General features: G+C 47.3%; 1 protein-coding gene across 1 annotated transcript in view; it reads right to left on the reverse strand.

Moving 5' to 3' along the window:
• The window catches only part of LOC105907751 (collagen alpha-1(XXIV) chain), a 118943-nt gene that overhangs the window by 7055 nt on the left and 91888 nt on the right, over nt 1–20000 (reverse strand). Inside the window, exons 37-51 of the mRNA XM_031574872.2 lie at nt 19776–19883; nt 19243–19328; nt 18699–18804; nt 17593–17646; nt 15694–15747; nt 15363–15419; nt 13096–13149; nt 11506–11559; nt 11008–11061; nt 8020–8073; nt 7515–7622; nt 4094–4201; nt 3605–3712; nt 2232–2285; nt 1771–1833 (exon numbers count right to left, since the gene is read on the reverse strand). Of these exons, the coding sequence (XP_031430732.1) occupies nt 1771–1833; nt 2232–2285; nt 3605–3712; nt 4094–4201; nt 7515–7622; nt 8020–8073; nt 11008–11061; nt 11506–11559; nt 13096–13149; nt 15363–15419; nt 15694–15747; nt 17593–17646; nt 18699–18804; nt 19243–19328; nt 19776–19883 (1122 nt within the window). The remainder of the gene's footprint in view (nt 1–1770; nt 1834–2231; nt 2286–3604; nt 3713–4093; nt 4202–7514; nt 7623–8019; nt 8074–11007; nt 11062–11505; nt 11560–13095; nt 13150–15362; nt 15420–15693; nt 15748–17592; nt 17647–18698; nt 18805–19242; nt 19329–19775; nt 19884–20000) is intronic.

A 20000-nucleotide genomic window follows, 5' to 3' on the forward strand; every position in this document is an offset into this window, starting at 1 on the left:
GTTCTACATCAACACACACTCAATCCCAACATCAACACACACTCAATCCCAACATCAACACACACTCAATCCCAACATCAACACACACTCAATCCCAACATCAACACACACTCAATCCCAACATCAGCACACACTCAATCCCAACATCAACACACACTCAATCCCAACATCAACACACACTCAATCCCAACATCAGCACACACTCAATCCCTACATCAACACACACTCAATCCCAGAGGAGGGGGTTCTACATCAACACACACTCAATCCCAGAGGAGAGGGTTCTACATCAACACACACTCAATCCCAACATCAACACACACTCAATCCCAACATCAGCACACACTCAATCCCAACATCAACACACACTCAATCCCAACATCAACACACACTCAATCCCAACATCAACACACACTCAATCCCAACATCAGCACACACTCCATCCCAACATCAGCACACACTCAATCCCAACATCAACACACACTCAATCCCAACATCAACACACACTCAATCCCAACATCAACACACACTCAATCCCAACATCAGCACACACTCAATCCCTACATCAACACACACTCAATCCCAGAGGAGGGGGTTCTACATCAACACACACTCAATCCCAGAGGAGGGGGTTCTACATCAACACACACTCAATCCCAACATCAGCACACACTCAATCCCAACATCAACACACACTCAATCCCAACATCAACACACACTCAATCCCAACATCAACACACACTCAATCCCAACATCAGCACACACTCAATCCCAACATCAACACACACTCAATCCCAACATCAACACACACTCAATCCCAACATCAACACACACTCAATCCCAACATCAACACACACTCAATCCCAACATCAGCACACACTCAATCCCTACATCAACACACACTCAATCCCAGAGGAGGGGGTTCTACATCAACACACACTCAATCCCAGAGGAGAGGGTTCTACATCAACACACACTCAATCCCAACATCAACACACACTCAATCCCAACATCAGCACACACTCAATCCCAACATCAACACACACTCAATCCCAACATCAGCACACACTCAATCCATCCCAACATCAGCACAAACACACACTCAATCCCAACATCAGCACACACTCCATCCCAACATCAGCACACACTCCATCCCAACATCAACACACACTCAATCCCAACATCAACACACACTCAATCCCAACATCAACACACACTCAATCCCAACATCAGCACACACTCAATCCCAACATCAACACACACTCAATCCCAACATCAACACACACTCAAACCCAACATCAACACACACTCAATCCCTACATCAACACACACTCAACCCCAGAGGAGGGGGTTCTACATCAACACACACTCAATCCCAACATCAACACACACTCAATCCCAACATCAACACACACTCAATCCCAACATCAACACACACTCAATCCCAACATCAACACACACTCAATCCCAACATCAACACACACTCAATCCCAACATCAGCACACACTCCATCCCAACATCAACACACACTCAATCCCAACATCAGCACACACTCAATCCCAACATCAGCACAAACACACACTCAATCCCTACATCAGCACACACTCAATCCCTACATCAACACACACTCAATCCCAGAGGAGGGGGTTCTACATCAACACACACTCAATCCCAACATCAGCACACACTCAATCCCTACATCAACACACACTCAATCCCAAGCACGGGGAGAGAACATCTCTTGGCATTCCACTAAAGAAAACCACCTACCACAACACCAACGGGGCCCTTTGGACCAGCAACGCCCCTGAAGCCCATGTCTCCATCTGGTCCCTACAGCAAAACAAACAAACAAACAAACAAACAAACAAACAAATAATGGTTTAAAAAACATTTAGGGTCAGTTTGGTTTATAACTGAAACTTCATTGATTACATCTACATTCCCCTTCATCAAAGGGCAATAGAGTGGTTAATAGAGTGGTTAATAGAGTGGTTAATAGAGTGGGAGTGGTTAATAGAGTGGTTATTAGAGTGGGAGTGGTTAATAGAGTGGTTAATAGAGTGGTTAGTGGTTAATAGATAGAGTGGTTAATAGAGTGGTTAATAGAGTGGGAGTGGTTAATAGAGTGGTTAATAGAGTGGTTAATAGAGTGGGCAATGAGGCCCTCGGACAGGAGGAAGGTGTGAATGGTGAGAGAGGTGCGGAACCAATCAAATGGACGTACTAACCTTCGGGCCAGGGAAGCCCTGGAGGCCGCGCATACCTGCGTCTCCTGGTTCCCCCTGCAGGAAATGGAAGATAAACAGCCACTCTTTGACAAGCGCTCCGTTTGCCACTCAAGCCAGACGGCCCGGTCCAGGAGAGCGGTGGGAGACATGCTCACATCGGCCTCTACTTCCCGCCTCTTCATCTCTCCTTACACATGCATATGTCGTTTGGTCTGGCTTTGACAAGGCACTCAGGAACACCCCCCACACACACCCACACACACACACACACACACACACACACACACACTCGCACACACGCACACACACACACACACACACACACACACACACACACACACACACACACACACACACACAAAATTGGGCACACTGTGGTGGTTGTGTCTGGGTACTGCCTGTCTGCAGCCATGTTTTGTGGGGAGGGGGGCTCTCTCGCTCTCTCTCTCTCTTTCTCTTTTTCTCTCTCTCTCTCTCTCTCTCTCCCTCTCTCTCCCTCTCTCTCTCTCTCTCTCTCTCTCTCTACACAGCTCCCTTTCTTTCCCCCCATTGGGATTAGCTGAGACAGGACACAGGATGGGAGCAGCCCTCGCCAAGAGGGAAAGGTGATCCGACCTGCGGTCCCAGGACTGGCGGCTCCATTTCGCCTCCTGGCAGCCTTTGCATTATTTGGCTGCCGGTTATGTAAGGAGAATGGAGCACCTCGTTTTCAGATCCCCCAAACACCCCCCCCACCACCACCCCTACCCCTCACCGCCCCCACCCCTCACCGCCCCCCCTCTCTCTTACATAAGCCATCTCTGCCAGGCAGGATGTTTCCAGTCCACGTCTCACTGGGATCTAAGTGTCGGAAAGGCATTGAGAGAGAGCGGTACGTATCTGACCCACCGCAGCTTAGATTCTCCCGACTGTCTGCTATATATAGGCCCACTTATGGATTAAAGGTATGTGTGGGCCTTTGTGGGGGCCCTTTCTGGCAATGAAAGGCCCAAACAGAAGTGGGAAATAAAAACACAAGAGGCCTGATTCAGCTGCCAGGCGAAGAGCTAGGGTCTATCTGAGCAGGAGCATACTCTCCAACGTGTCTGTTTCATGTGACGCCAGACGTAAACTGACTGAGCCGAGGGACTATCTATCAACTGAAAGCCAGAAACGTATCGTGAGGATACTGCAAAATCATCTATCATATGATTTACATTCAACAGGCACATTTATTCCAAGCAGCACAGCACACAGTACAATGAAAGCTTACATTTAAAGCACTGACTGTTAATGGAGCTTATGGCTTGCCTTGAAAACACTTCATCTTTCCTCTTTGAAGATCACAGTGCTAAAGTGTTTTCTGTTTGGTGGATGCGATCTCAGATACTCACAGATTGCCCTTTGGCCCCTGGGTCCCCCATCCTGCCCTGGTCCCCAGGGCTGCCGTACAGGCCTTTGATTCCAGCAGGCCCCCTCTCTCCTGGAAGACCGGTCTCACCCTGCAGAAAACAAACCCACCGCAGACGGAGTTAAACGAAGCGGCGATCATCAAATGAATGTCAGTCCCAGTGATCCCAGAGAGACAGTTTCAACAGGAAACCTTGAGCAGCCTCGTGGTTATCATGAGTGAGTATGTGAGTCTGTGGGTATGTTTCTCATCACACATCTGGGACTCTGATTTATGTAGACTATCCGAAACAAAAGGTTTTCGTTTGAGGGGGCCCGAAAACATTGAAGTTTCCCTTTTTGATGCTGGATAATTCCAGTGTATCAATTCCAGAGTGTTCTTAAATAAAAAGGAGATGTTGAGCCTATTGGAGCAGAGCAGAGCAGTGATCCAGATTCTGTGGTGACCACTTGGCTCTTCTTCACTTCATTACCTTCAGGCCCGGTGGTCCTTTATCACCAACTGAGCCGGGAAATCCTAGCTCACCCCTGGGGCCTGGAAGGCCGGGCCGCCCTTCAGGACCTGGAACGCCACGGGGGCCCTACAGACAAGAGCAAAGGCAGTCAGTGTTGGAGCCGAGTGTCTACTAGTCAAGAAGCACTCTGGCCGAACTGGTTTTAATGCTTAATTCAAAGAATCAAACCTCCCAATTATATAATGGGACAGTGTAATGACAATATGACTGTATGATTATCATATGGACAATATTTACAGCAGAAAAATGGAGATAATTAATAATAATAATAATAATAATTTATTTTATTTGTAATGCACTCTTCATTCAAAAGAATCTCAGAGTGCCAATTGTAAAATAAAAACAGCCAAAATGTCAACAAGATCCTGTGAAGCAATTAAGGCCACAGCATTGAAAGCTTTGGAGCCTGAACTGGTGTCATGGCTCGAGCGTTTGGTCTCTTGGAGACTGAAGGCCAAAATACAGGCACACACACACAAACACTGAAGATGAATGACCTAGTGATTACAGTGACACACACACACACACACACACAGACACACACACACACACACACACACACACACACACACACACACACACACACACACACACACACACACACACACACACACACACACACACACACACACACACACACACACACACACACACAGGCAAACACTGAAGATGAATGACCTAGTGATTCACATAATATTGCACTGGAGCTGAGTGCTCTTATCGTCCAGATCACTAACATTACAAACACGGCCTACATCTCGGCAAAGCTTTACACCGCGAAAACACTAACCCTCATCATAAGTCCCTGACAATGTGTTTATAAGGTCTTTGTACACAGTCTGCCCAGTCACGAAGAGCGCACACTGGCTTTCCTTTTGCGTGGCGGTGGCGGTGGCGTTGGCAGGCTGGTGAGAGGGTGAGCGGGTGAGTGTGTCTGGGAGCAGCAGACAGACAGAGAGTGAAGAGCAGCGGCACGTAGGGCCTCTGCTGCTGGCAGGACACTCACTGAGCTCATGACCATGTTTAAATCCAGACGGCAAACAAAAGAGAGAAAAAGAAGGACAAAAATGGAGGGGCAGACGCGCAGAGTTTTGTTCCCATGGCGACGGTAACATGGCGTGGCAGACGCGCAGAGTATTGTTCCCCTGGCGACGGTAACATGGCGTGGCAGTCGTGCAGAGTATTGTTCCCCTGGCGACGGTAACATGGCGTGGCAGTCGTGCAGAGTATTGTTCCCCTGGCGACGGTAACATGGCGTGGCAGACGTGCAGAGTATTGTTCCCCTGGCGACAGTAACATGGCGTGGTATGGAGCGCAACCTGTCGGGCTGAACTTGCCATAGAGCAAATGCGGGGCAGCCATGTCTGGCGAGGAGAAGTGGCTTGATGAGGCAAATACAGGATTGCCAACTTTTTTTTTTTTTTTAAATGAGACTTTAAATGAGGTCATTTAGGGATTCGTCAAGCAGTCATTTCGTTTTTTTTTATTAAATAGATGGCAATTTGTCAGGGCACTCTCTCTCATGCCAAGACAACTGTGAACGTTGGCTGCAGACATCATAGCTCAGTGAGTACCTGAGCAGTTTAGCACGTAGTGTACAGCTCAGGCGTAAGATCATCTGGATTCTGGTGTGCGGCTGTTTCCTGTCTGCTTTGTTTTTGTGCTAATAAGACTGAGAGGAAGAGGAAGGTGTGAAGAACGAGTGGTGAAGAGGTCAAAACGAGAGAAGAGAAAGACGACAGAGAGAGCAGACGAGAGGTGGGAGAGTGAAAGTGACCATGCTAAACATCTTGGCCGGACAGAGGAGGAGGAATGGAGGAGGAGAGGAGGAGGAGAGGAGGAGGAATGGAGGAGAGGAGGAGGAATGGAGGAGAGGAGGAGGAGGAATGGAGGAGAGGAGGAGGAATGGAGGAGGAATGGAGGAGAGGAGGAGGAATGGAGGAGAGGAGGAGAGGAGGAGAGGAGGAGGAATGGAGGAGGAGAGGAGGAGGAATGGAGGAGAGGAGGAGGAATGGAAGAGGAATGGTATTCGGTCTGTTTGGAGTGGAAACAGGAGCTGGCTCCTATCTCTTCCTCCATCTCCTGTTTATTTAGAAGGGCTGATTTGGGGGTTGTCATGACAGATGCCTGACTGCCTGGTTACCAGATGCCAACACAAACACCTGCCGGCCAGAGCTTTCACCCTCGGCTGGGATGGGAGACAGCACTTTCATTCTTTCACCCTCGGCTGGGACGGGAGACAGCACTTTCATTCTTTCACCCTCGGCTGGGACGGGAGACAGCACTTTCATTCTTTCACCCTCGGCTGGGATGGGAGACAGCACTTTCATTCTTTTACCGATTCACGTGGAAGTAGAAAGCAATACAAAAAAAATGTAAAAAACCACCCTGACAGAACAACACAGGAGTGGGTCGACTCGGCTCTCCCGGGCCATTCCTGGGGATCGTGGGGTCTTGAGTTTCCTCCTGTGAGGCGTGTGTGTAAAATCAGCCTGCTTCCTGCACAACTTCACACTGTTAAGGAGTCTCTGTGCTCCCCTTAACCGCAGAGAAATTAACCTGTGCCCCCCCCCCCCCCTCCACCCCCCCACTCTCTGCTCTCATGCAACCTGTGTACAGTACTCTCGCATAGACTCCACACTGGAAGAAAACATAAAATGAGAAGCACATCAGTCTGGTAACTGTATACAATTATTACTCAGCCCAGTCAATCAAATGAATTTCATAGCAAATGTTCCTCTTCTGCTGCAACCATTGAGCCATTGAGAGGTTGGGGGGGAAAAAGGTCTGCGGACTCTTTGTAAGGTGGATTATGGCTGGAACTCAGCATGAAGCAAGAAGCACCGACATAGGTTTATTTCTGTAAGCTGATTATTTGCACTGTACAAGTGACTGTTCTTTTAGATCTTTCTGCAGATTGAACAGCAGCTATTTGGCCTAATCGGTGTGGCGTATGACTTTGGGCTCTTTTTCCACGCCGACTCAAGATGAATGGAGGGTAGACTATAATGGTCAGACCAGGGTTTCTTTTCGGACCTTTTTAAGGAGGTTATATAATGGTTTGACTCCTATTGACCTTTCATTTAATGTGATGACGGGGAGAACCATCTGTTAGAGTACAGATTAAGGGGCCCAGAGATTGTGTGCGTGTGTGGGTGTGTGTGTGCGTGTGTGTGTGGGGGTGTGTGTGTGTGTGGGGGTGTGTGTGTGTGCATGCTTGTGTGCATGTGCATGTGTGTGTGTGAGAGTGCACGTGTACTGTATATGTGTGTGTGTGTGTGTGTGTGTACAGATGTGTAATGTGTCTTTCTCTCGTGTCTGTTTTTGTGTGTACACATTTGCCTAACCCATCCCCCCCCCCCCCCCCACTCACACATACCTTGTGTCCGGCCATGCCTGGGAACCCTGCAAACCCGGCCAGTCCAGGTGGGCCATCCGGGCCCGGGTATCCTGCCATGCCTTTGGGCCCGGGAAGCCCTGTGAGTCCCTGTGAAACACAAGACGCTGAGCTGGGTCCCAGTCTTTCAGTGATAAAACCCCTCACTTCCTCTCTCATCTCCCGCAACCATCTGGAACATCTCATGGGAGAGTCCTTCGGTCTGGTTGTGATGTACTGTGATTGATTACTGCTATGACCTGATAACGCATAGACTCTATTGTATTTCATAATGCATTCCTTTGTTTACTCAAAAGCTTTGCCTTTTATTTACAATAACCAGTCTCTGACTTGGTGCTCAGGCCACTTACAGTGTGAGTACACCGTGTAAAGTAAAGTGACTTGCTTTAAGTACAGTGAACTAAGACATTGGGTTCAAAGGATCAAACTTTAGCTGCTGTTTGAGCTGGTGGGAGGGGGGGGGGGGGGGCGAGGGGTGGTGACTCACCTCAACACCTGGACTTCCTGTAAGACCTCGAGCACCTTTCTTTCCTTCAGCTCCCTTTGTGCATACACACACACACACAGAGAGAGAGAGAGAGACAGAGAGAGAGAGAGAGAGACAGAGAGAGAGAGAGAGAGACAGGGAGAGAGAGAGAGAAAGAGGGAGAGAGAGAGAGAGAGAGACAGAGAGAGAGAGAGAGAGGGAGAGGGAGAGAGAGAGGGAGAGAGAGAGGTGGTAGAAGAAACACAGTGAGAAATCAGTGACGTATGATCAATTCAACCTGCACTGCACTGAGCAACCTGGTGAAAGAACTCAGCTGAATGAACAGCACCTGGTAGTCTCAGGTTAAGTTAGCAGTTTGGAGCCCTTTCAGGTCTGAAGCCTCCAGACCTGGATGCCAGCCCGCCCGCCCGTGACGTGACAACCAGACTGACTGACAACAATATCAGATAGAAGTCCTGTCTCACAAGTCACTGTGGACTGGCCCCTGTCGGCTTTTCGGGCCAGAGATTAAATGGTCTGGTGGACCAGGCGGTCTGGAGCTTTGGCTGCTGGTGTAGCAAGCCTGACTATATTTTAATTGGGACATCTGACCAGCACCTCACGTTTCTGATATATATTCAAATAAAGCATAAAACCTTTGTCTGACTTAAAATGGCTACTTATATCCAAATCAAGCAGAAGTCCAAAAAGAAAATCCTCTGTTTTCAAAAATCAGGATTAATCTGCTCTTGGAGAGTTTGATAGAGCAAGGGCAGCACAGCGATTCATTTCACGGGGCTTACAAGGATCTGATCTCTGCCATTGGTTTTGGCTGGCGTTCCACAGAAGACGACGTCTGAGCCCGACAAGCGAGGACAACTGTGAGAATGTGCTCAAGTCTCCTTGCCAAGTCAAATAAATCCACACGTCCTCTGCAACCCCACAGGATACTCGTTCACTCCTGACTGGCAGGGACGCCGCCTAACATGTCGAAGCGAGTCACAAACATTCAGATATCTATTTGATATTCCTCCCACTGTCCAAACGAAAGATTTGTACACTTTTTGGGCTTCGGGACATCATATATCAGTATATATCAAAGGACATTATATAACAACTCAGACTTTGAATTTGAATATAGATGGGGTATGGTTTGTATTTACTAGCAACATATTTTCACACAAGAGTCTTCCTTAAGACTCACCTTTGTGTAACACGACCATGTATGTAATTTAAAAGCACTGTTTTGTGAAGGAGAAAAAGACTCTGAAAAGTGGTGCTACTTCCAATCTGAAGCATTTTTTTAGCTTCAAAATGGATTGGAGACTAAGAAAGAGCATTGAAAGATTCTTTTAAATATGCAATTTAAGCATGTTTATGAATATTTAAGCTAGTTTAAGCCTGGTATCAAGCCAACAGAAAAAAGCCTTTTGCTCTGAAGAAAATCGATATCAAGGGACAAACAAAACATTCTCAGAGAAACTTTGATGTCAGGAATCTCATTAATCTCATTGTGGGTGGCCAAGAAAAATGCTTCTCTCTCTCAGAGTGATCTTCTCAATCCTCTGTTGTATTATGTATATTTGTGTCCTCTCTCTCAGAACCAAAATGCTTTAAATCTAATTAACTCATTCAAAGGATGATTTCTTAATCTTGCAATTTAGCTGTATCCTTTGTGTCCGAGGCCAAAGTAGAACAACCCAACACCACCAACTAGTGTCAGGGTGAATACGGTTGGGGGAAACGGCCTGTTCCACCTAGACTGGGCGTCTGAAACGGTTGGGGGAAACGGCCTGTTCCACCTAGACTGGGCGTCTAATACGGTTGGGGGAAACGGCCTGTTCCACCTAGACTGGGCGTCTAATACGGTTGGGGGAAACGGCCTGTTCCACCTAGACTGGGCGTCTAATACGGTTGGGGGAAACGGCCTGTTCCACCTAGACTGGGCGTCTAAAACGGTTGGGGGAAACGGCCTGTTCCACCTAGACTGGGCGTCTAAAACGGTTGGGGGAAACGGCCTGTTCCACCTAGACTGGGCGTCTAAAACGGTTGGGGGAAACGGCCTGTTCCGCCTAGACTGGGCGTCTAAAACGGTTGGGGGAAACGGCCTGTTCCACCTAGACTGGGCGTCTAAAACGGTTGGGGGAAACGGCCTGTTCCGCCTAGACTGGGCGTCTAAACTCTGGCAACTAATAAAACATTCCACCAAGGCATGGGTTTTGGATATATATTCTTCTCTGACAGGGAACATTTGAGTGTGCCAATCACAAACCGTCACTGCCCAAGTCTGATTTATCTCTCTGGCAAAACATATATCACATTCCCTTTATTGGAAGAGTGGTGTATTATGCCTACATATTTCTGTCCTAGCAAGGAAGCATCAGCTAACCTGTTTAATGGGTTAATGCAATCAATCTAGATCTATCCACGAAGTTAATGCACATCCTGGCAGGCTTTTGAAGTAGAATAAAATGCTTGTTTTTACAGGTTAAACCCCTTGAAAGACTCAAGCTTCTGGGAACTCTAATTTGTCTAATTAATCCCTTTTCTTGGCCGCAACGAAATGCAGAAAGAGGTTGCATAGGTTGGTTCGTACTTTACATCAATTTTACGTTTCGGTACGTAGCTCTGAAGTTGCTAATGTGTTTCATTAGAGGAATTGTCCCTTTTTGTGCAACAGTGCTCCTGCCGTTTTCACCATCACAATAGGGCCCTGTGGGTTTTACCGTTAACTGTCGTACATGGCTCAAAGTCAATGCTGGGTCAAGGCCAGTGGAGAGCCATCACAGATCATCTATCTCTGAAGGCGTGCTGTGAACAGGCTAAGATCATCTATCTCTGAAGGCGTGCTGTGAACAGGCTAAGATCTCTTGGCACAAGTGGCATATTTAAGGGCTGTTATTGTATGGAGGTTGAAGGGAAGGAGAAAGGCTTTGATCTGGAGCTCAAGAACAGACACACACACACACACACACACACACACACACACACACACACACACACACACACCTGGGGTCCTTTTTCTCCTTTGGGTCCTGATTCTCCGGGGCTTCCGGACGATCCCTAAAAAAACAGACGTCAGTTGTATTAGTTTGGCATTCTCCTGTGGATATTGCCATGAATGAGCCTCACCAGAAACACATTCTTAATCTCTTTGGAGCAAGCGAGTTCAGCCAAACTTTCAACGAATGCGCACATGCAGACACAGAAGAGGATTAAATGTCATAGCCGGCAACTCCGCCCAAGTGAAACCCCACAAGTATGTGTGCGTACCAACACAGGGCCTTTGTTTTTAAGTTTGCGTTATGTTTGAAGATTAGCAGACGAAGCGGTGTTAATGATAGCTGAAGCAATAGCGCTCCAAGCTAATCATATACATGCACGCATTCGGCATGTTGACCCAGTTTAAGTAAGTGGGTCAAACAAACTTCATGCCAGCTATGTTACTGCTTAATGAGAGATGTGACTGCTGTGAGTTTCTGGAGGGCTGCAAACAGTTTGACCTACCGGGGGACCTTGCTGCCCAAGTGCTCCACGAAGCCCAGGAATGCCAGGATGACCCTGCCCAAAAGAACCAAGGAGAAAAATGAGAATTTCATGTGTCATTTACCAGCACTTGATGTTATATGTGCGTGGATAATTGCTGTACATGTTATACATTGTCTCGGAAAAGAATTTACCCTTATTTTTTTTTTTTAAATATGTGGTTGATAGAATCTGCTTTTATGTGCTGTGATTTACTGGAAAGAAAAAAAAAGAAAGAAAATGCTTCATTTGATAAAGGAGTGTGCTTCTGGCTTCTGGTGCATTGCTCCTGAACTCAGTTCTGCACATTCTAGGGCTCTACTGGGGGTGTGAACACGAGGAAACACTGAGGAAATGAATTAGTTCATATGGAATAATTAGTCTCTATTAGCAGCTGCATCTACAAGCACCGCAGGTATGGCCAGCACCCTGCTGGGATGGATGAGGAGGTCCAGACGCGTACACAGACCAACACACACAAACACACACACACAAACACACACACGCACACACACACACACACACACACACACACACACACACACACACACACGCACCCACACATATAGGCACACATAAAGCCTCAAATACACACACACTAATCTTCACATGTGTGTGGTGCTCACAAGTACCCACACCACACACCCTCACAAATACCTGCACACACACACACACACACACACACACACACACACACACAGACACACAAGCACACAGGCATACAAACACACAAACACGCTGTGAGCTCAGACCAAGGCCCCCGTGGCCAATTTTTGAAAAGGCTTTTTTTTTTTCACAAAATGGATCCAATAAATTCAGCACTCTGCAGGACAGCAACACCCTGGGGTCAGATTCACACACACACACACACACACACACACACACACACACACACACACACACACACACACACACACACAGGAGTATTAATGCTGATGGTGGCCAGTTAAGAGACTTTTAATAGGGTCCTGGACCGCGCTCAATAACTACCAAATAAATATTTCTCCGAAGGACTTTGAAAACGCTTCCCAGCGCTGGCATGGAATGCCCGTAAAAGACTTAAACTTCCTCTCTTTTGTCTGCCCTTATTTTAAAAGGGATTCACCTTCAGTTAACCTGCGGGAGGTCACGCTCTACTCAGCTTTCATCTCGTCAAACAGGCCCCTTCACTAGAGAGCGCTGCAGGAAAAAACAATGAGCCATTACACGGCAATGAGGGAGAGAGAGAATTCCTGATTGGTCCACAGATGGATAGAGGGGAAAAACTGCAAAAGAGGTGATTATGCAATAGTGAGCGATCTTACATGTACGTCTTGACCATCAACTCTTGCATCTCTTTCTCTCCTTCTCTCATTCCATCTCTCTCTCTCTCTCTCTCTCTCTCGTGTGTGTGTGTGTGTGAGGGGGGGGGGGGGGGCTCATAGCTGTATCATACTTCTTATCTAAGCAGGTCATCTTTAAGAGAAGCGCACCCCAAACAGAGCTCCACAGGGAGTGAAGGAGAGAGTGATTGTGTGATGATGTCAGAGGAGGGGTGTGTGTGTGTGATGATGTCAGAGGAGGGGTGTGTACCTGATATCCATCGTCTCCGGGTCCTCCACGCTCTCCGCGCTCCCCAGGGGGTCCCTGTCCAAACATGGGCAGCATCAGTGCACAGAGAAAGGCTTCAAATACCCCAATACACACACACACACACACCCACACACACACCCACACACACACACACACACACACACACACACACACACACACACCGCTGTTCCTATGTTCTGAATGCACATGCACACACACACAAACACCCACCACCTTATGTATTTATCAAAGACAGACAGACACAGACACAGACACAGACACAGACACACACACACACACACACACACACACACACACACACACACACACACACACACACACACACACACACACACACACACGTACAGAGATGGAGGCTTTAGTTTCAGACTGAACTGATGGCATATACCCGTCTCCCTAAATAACGGCTTTGGTTGTGGGATAAGACTGGGGAGAGACACTGGCTGGCTTTGTGCTTTTACAGACGCTATAGGCTATGAGAGTACACCACCTCCACAACACAATAGAAGGCTTTCCCACCAACTCTCTCCTTCTCTCCCTCTCTCTTTCTGTGTGTCCACACTCACAGGCCACTTCCGTTTCCCAGTTTCCCCACACTCAGAGTCTTCCTCGGGTTCAGCCCATTACCTGCTGAAGGGCTTCAGTTGGGCTGCCTAGATGAGGCCTTGCGAGTGACACAGACTGACTGAGCTGACGGGACTCGTGGTAGGCTGTTAAATGTGAGGTAGGAGTTCATTAACCTCCAAACCACACACTGCAAAAAGTGAAATCTTAGTAGTATCTTAAATCAAGGCACTATATGCTTGTTTTTTGTCTGACGAGATATTTCTTCTTACCAGGCATTTTTTATGTTAGAGCATTTCACTTGCTTCAAGCGTTTCAGTCCTTAATTATCTTAATAAGGTTGTGTTACTTGTTACTGACATTTTATTACTGGTTCTGGGCACGTTAATGCTTGAAACTAGAATTGCCATAATTATAAGGCAGTTTGATCCCCACTGACAAGTACAAAACTGCTTTGTCAAAGTCAGAATTTCTTATTTCAAGCATGTTATCCTTCAATGACCAAAGGAATTCATTGTTTTACAGCACAGCAATTATGTATTCCTGTAGACATATTGAGAAAATAATTCTTAAATATTTTGACAAATGTACTTGTTTTTAGTCTGGCCACACTAGTTTTAGGATATATTTGGGTTCTTTGAGGCTAAATATTTTTACTTGTTTTACCAAATCTTGGCAAGTCAAATCTTCCTGTTCTGTTGACAGATAATTTAGCTTATTTTAAGTAATATATGTCCCATTTTATGACTTTTTTTTCTTGTTTTTGAAAGCTGATCTTTTGCAGTGCATGGCAGTTGAGGCGCTGTACTTAAAATCATTACAAGCATTACAAGCCGTTCCGTTCTAAATGGTAACAACTGCCGCTCGTCAAGCTTGACTGTCACTTGAAAAGAATTTGATCCCCAACCAGTGCAGCGTCCACTGAGTGTATTATTGGGCACTGAATGACCTGGGAAGGGCAAAGTGATGGACTACGGATGACGCAGTATGATATTAAATCGCAGCAGGCTGTAATAATGATTAATGTAAGGACACAGCCCTGTTGTAGATAGCCTTGTCACTTCACTGGAAACTGATGTCCACCTGGAAAGAGCACTTGGTATGGGGCCAGTGTATTGCTGTTAGTGAGCTAATAAGTCTCAGAGACTTGGAGATTAGAATAGCACAGAGGACTACTGGTCATAATGCCAGGACTGAGCATTATGGAGAATTACATTACTTTTATTTTCATGACTTCATTCTTTGAATTACTGTTCCTTCTGTGGAGGGGAGCTAGATGTCATCATATTTGATTGTCATTGGGGGTTTTATTGCCGTGAGGTGACTATTTCCATGCCAAATTCAGGGGTCCTTATATCCCTGTTCCAATTGTTCAACAACAACACAAACAGCACCGATGAGAGTCAAAGTTGTAATGCTCAAGACAGCACTGGATTGTGTCAACTGTCAGTGATGTTAATGTTCAGCACCTCAGATAGCAAGGTGCAGGTTTGACAGACAGACAGACAGACAGACAGACAGACAGACAGACAGACACACACACACACACACACACACACACACACACACACACACACACACACACACACACACACACACACACACACACACACACAGACACACACACACACACAAGCTCTGGTTTGGGCAGGAGGAAGAGGTGGAAAGAAAGCAAGACCTACTGGTTCACCTAAGGGCCCTGGTGCTCCTGGAGTCGTGCTGTCCTCTCCTGGATAACCCTGGGAAGTATCAAAACAAATCCAACGTTAGCACAACACCCTGGAGGGGGGGGGGACTCTGTTTCATAACAGCAAGACATGTTGTGCCTCTGGAACACGTGGCCTTAGGGAGTCCTTCGGCGGTGAGCTTGATTCCTGAGATTCCAACTATTTTATGTTTTGTTAGGTAACCACAAGATCGCGTGTCTCGCCAACGTCTAGCCCCTAGTTAAGTCAGTGTTATCATTTTAAGGAGGAGTTATTCTGCGTAGGAAAAATAAAACGTTGGATTTACCTTTTCACCTTTAGGGCCTGGTGAGCCTACCGGACCAGGCTTGCCCAGGTGACCCTGAGATGAACAGAGGAAGACAAAAAGAGAGAGAGAGAGAGAGAGAGAGAGAGAGAGAGAGAGAGAGAGAGAGAGAGAGAGAGAGAGAGAATGCAGACAAAGGAGGAGTTCAGCCTCTCATTAAAGCAGACAAGAAACAGCAGTAAAAACAATCCAGCTTTTGTCAAAGTGACATTGCTGTTTACGTAACACACATTAAAATGCAACAGGTGTTGTGGGCTTGGATGAGTGCCTGTGTGTGTGTGTGTATGTGTATGTACGCGTTTGTGCGTTTGTCCTTGTGCGTGCCTGTGGGCATATGAAAATGATTTCTCATCATAAAACAAGAGAGTAAAACGAGAACTTTATATGTTCTTGTAAAATCCCTAGTTAGTGAGTGATATGCTCACATGATGGGCCTGGCAGGTTCTTGGGTGCACGGCTGGCATCTGAGGCTACACCACATGGTGTGTCTGTGTGTCTGTGTGTGTGTGTGTGTGTGTGTGTGTGTGTGTGTGTGTGTGTGCGCCTGCCTCTTCTTGTTTGGAGCTTTGTTGAAGCAGGAGGGCGGGTGAAGGACACAAAGAGAGAGCTGTTTGGGTGTGTGTGTGTGTGTGTGTGTGTGTGTGTGTGTGTGTGTGTGTGTGTGTGTGTGTGTGTGTGTGTGCGCTAACGTTTGGAGGGTGAGATGAGGTAGCGTGTGTGTGTGTGTGTGTGTGTGTGTGTGCTCACGGCGTGCGCTAACGTTTGGAGGGTGAGATGAGGTAGCGTGTGTGTGTGTGTGTGTGTGTGTGTGTGCTCACGGCGTGCGCTAACGTTTGGAGGGTGAGATGAGGTAGCGTGTGTGTGTGTGTGTGTGTGTGTGTGTGTGTGCTCGCGGCGTGCGCTAACGTTTGGAGGGTGAGGTGAGGTAGCGTGTGTGTGTGTGTGTGTGTGTGTGTGTGTGTGCTCGCGGCGTGCGCTAACGTTTGGAGGGTGAGGTGAGGTGAGGTAGCCCAGTTAATGGGACATCTTGTGTATCCCAGAGGCACCCAGGATGTGCAGAAACACTTTGTGAAACTACACCCTTTATTTTTTAAAGAGGTGAATATATCTGTCCGGCAGTGCCCGTCTTCAAGAGCTGACCTGTGGCTACCGCGTTTAGAGTAGAGTTTGAGATTGGATCTTTTTGTCTGAGCCGTGCATCTGAAAATGTCTAAGACCCTGTTTGCACTTGGTTTTAAAATGCACCTCGGAGCGACTAGATCGCAAGTAGACAGCACTAAATCCATCCTCCACGACGCACTGTGATCTGATCACTCAAACCACGAGGCAACGATGTTTGACCACTTGTTTTGTAGTGTAAACGCTAATGCATCCTGACGAGCGTCTGACAAGGATGCTTCTCCTGGAGGTGATGCAGGCAGTAACGAAATCTGAACACCAGCGGTCAGCTGGACACCTTAGACAGACACGGGTGTGAAGGGTGAGGTGTCCACTTGAGATCTGATCGCCCAAGACACATTTTAAAGCCAAGTGTAGACAAGGCCTTCGTGTGAGGTACTTCTTGTTGATCTACGGAGTACGCAGCCGCCCTCGCCGAGCGGAGTGGAGTGGAGTTGTATCTCTGTGTTGTTTTGGGCAGGGCAACACGTGTTTTGGCATCTGTGTGTGTATGTCTGACAAGCACTGGGCGTAAGCACATATACTGGGCACATCAAATTGGTGTTTGTGAGTGTGTGTGTGTGTGTGTGTGTGTGTGTGTGTGTGTGTGTGTGTGTGTGTGTGTGTGTGTGTGCGCACGTGTGTGTGTGTGTGCACGTGTGTGTGTGTGTGTGTGTGTGTGTGCGAGGGGCCAGTTTGTCACAGAGGCAGTGATAGGCTTACTGTGTATCCTTCAATTCCTGGCTCTCCCAGGGGCCCCATCATTCCTGGCTGACCCTGAAAATGATGCAGAAAACAGACCCAAATGCTCAGTTGTTTGTTTGGGTTCTGGCTGTTCACCTCGACCTGAGTGCTTTTCTAAATATAACTAAGGCGTTTACTGCCAGCTATGCTGTCTGCAGCCATGAACTCTAGGAAACAGAAAGAACACATATCCCCAACGCTCAAAGCCAATGCCTACTGGAAAAAACAGTTTGCTTTTCACTTGAAGTGAATATCGTCCTGTTGTTGTTGTTGTTGTTGTTGTTGTTGTTGTTGAGCTTGTGCTTACTCTTTACTAAAGAAAGGCACAGGATTTGACTTTGTGTTTGCTTAAAGCCATAAGCAAAATTAAATCATGTGTCCCCAGACAACCGGCTTATTAGACATAATTTCTTTAGTCATCACCACAGAAAGAGATTAACTTTTAGGCTCTTATTCATCCTTAATATAATTAGAAAGAATTCTGGAAAGAAAGAAAAGATCAAATCAGTTCTGGGTAAAGAAGCACTCAATTTAGCAATAGCCCAGCAGCAGGGGCCTCCCCAGTCTTGTGGCAGTGGCAGGTCAACAGGACTCCCATTACTAAGTCAGTTGTTTAGTCTTGAGAGAGCGATTTGTTTGAAGCTATACGAAGGAAAAGCCCTCTTTGTTGCGTCACAGCGCCTGTAAATGAGTTAAGCTGCGCACAAGCGGGTTTTGCATGCTGGGAACAACTCATTAGCCGCATTGGTTGCTTCACCCGAAAACATGGTATACGTACTTCTCAGCAGACCACCCTACCCCACCCCAACCCCACACCACCCTACCCTTCCTCTCAACGCATACTACTACCCAAAAATATCACCAACCACTCATGACATTTGAGTTTGGGCCGGCCAAATGAACGCACAAAAAATTAAAAAACTCTCTCTCTCTGCTCTTGGCAAAAATTTGAAGCGAATGATCTAATGGGTATCTGGCTCTGATGGTGAGGGTTTCTGGAAATGAGAGTGTAAAGACTGGCCCGGAGCCCTATGGCAGGATCATGGGGGCCCCAGAGTGTGGAGGAGAGTGGGCACCGAACTAACCAGAGGGCCTCGTGTTCCTCGGGCACCCTTGGGTCCTCTCTCGCCGTCCGGTCCGATTTCGCCGTGGTCGCCATCTCGCCCAGGGCACCTGAGGTCCCTTGTCACCCTAGGGGCACGCAAGCACAAAAAATAACACAAAACAAAACAATGTTTAAGCGAATCAACTCCTCAGATCGGATCAAGTGGATTGCTGCTGGGTTTCTGGGATTACGGGAGGAATTAGAAAAGAAAGGCTAAACACACACACACACACACACACACACACACACACACACACACACACACACACACACAACACACCACACACACACACACACCACACACACCAGCGAAAGAGAGGTGAGAACACAGCACGGTGGGAGTAAAACACAACAATCCAGCAATAATCCAGGAAATCCAGGCAAAAACACACACACACACACACACACACACTGTCTAACACACCGTGAAGACAACGAGCTCCAGAGTCTAAATGCAACGTAACAGAGAAGCGCATTTTGGCGTTCTTACCACATCAATGAAGCTCACTGTTTGGACAAAGTGCTGAGTCATCAGGATGCCATTCATGTCTTTACCTTTTTTCCAGGCCGTCCGCGATTTCCAGGGAGTCCTGGGTTTTCCCTCCGGTCCCTGGTTGGGGGAAGGATGTTCATTAAGAGTGTTGTAATGCATCGAAACCACTGGCAAAGAGCCCTGAGCTAGCTTTCAGTGAGTGGCCATAAACGTAATCAAGTCAGTCAGCCTAACATTAGTCATGGCCACTTCTACAACACGTACCCCGCCCCAGATGAGGTCTATAACAACGAGGAGCGCCTCCTACTGGTATATACACATTGTGTATATACAAATAACATAACATAACAAAGAATTGGAAGTGATTGGAAAACGTGAGAGACATGCATGGAAGGCGTCCAAAACTAGACAGCTAGGGTTTCAGGCGCTGCCTTTAAAGGGTTTTGTCAAGCTAGCTGCCACGAGAGGACAAATGTGAGTGTTTGTGCAGGACTTGTTTTGACACTTTGGCAAATTCATCTCTTCACTTCACTTCTCCATGCCCCTCGCAATTCTGTGGCTTACCAGGAAGCCCCTCTTCCCTAGCTCGCCGGGTGGCCCGGGGGGGCCGGGGTCGCCCTCCTCTCCCCTCTCTCCACCCTCTCCCACGGGACCTGCTTCTCCTGGGTCCCCCTGGAGATCACACCAACACGAGGGTCATCAGAAAGATCAACCAAGCAATGAAATACAAACAGAGATACAAATCAGTTTACCGTAAACAATTCTGCAATGATTAAAGGGGAAATCCTT

This window comes from Clupea harengus, chromosome 10 (genome assembly GCF_900700415.2).
Source record: "Clupea harengus chromosome 10, Ch_v2.0.2, whole genome shotgun sequence".
NCBI classification, from domain to species: Eukaryota; Metazoa; Chordata; class Actinopteri; order Clupeiformes; family Clupeidae; genus Clupea; species Clupea harengus.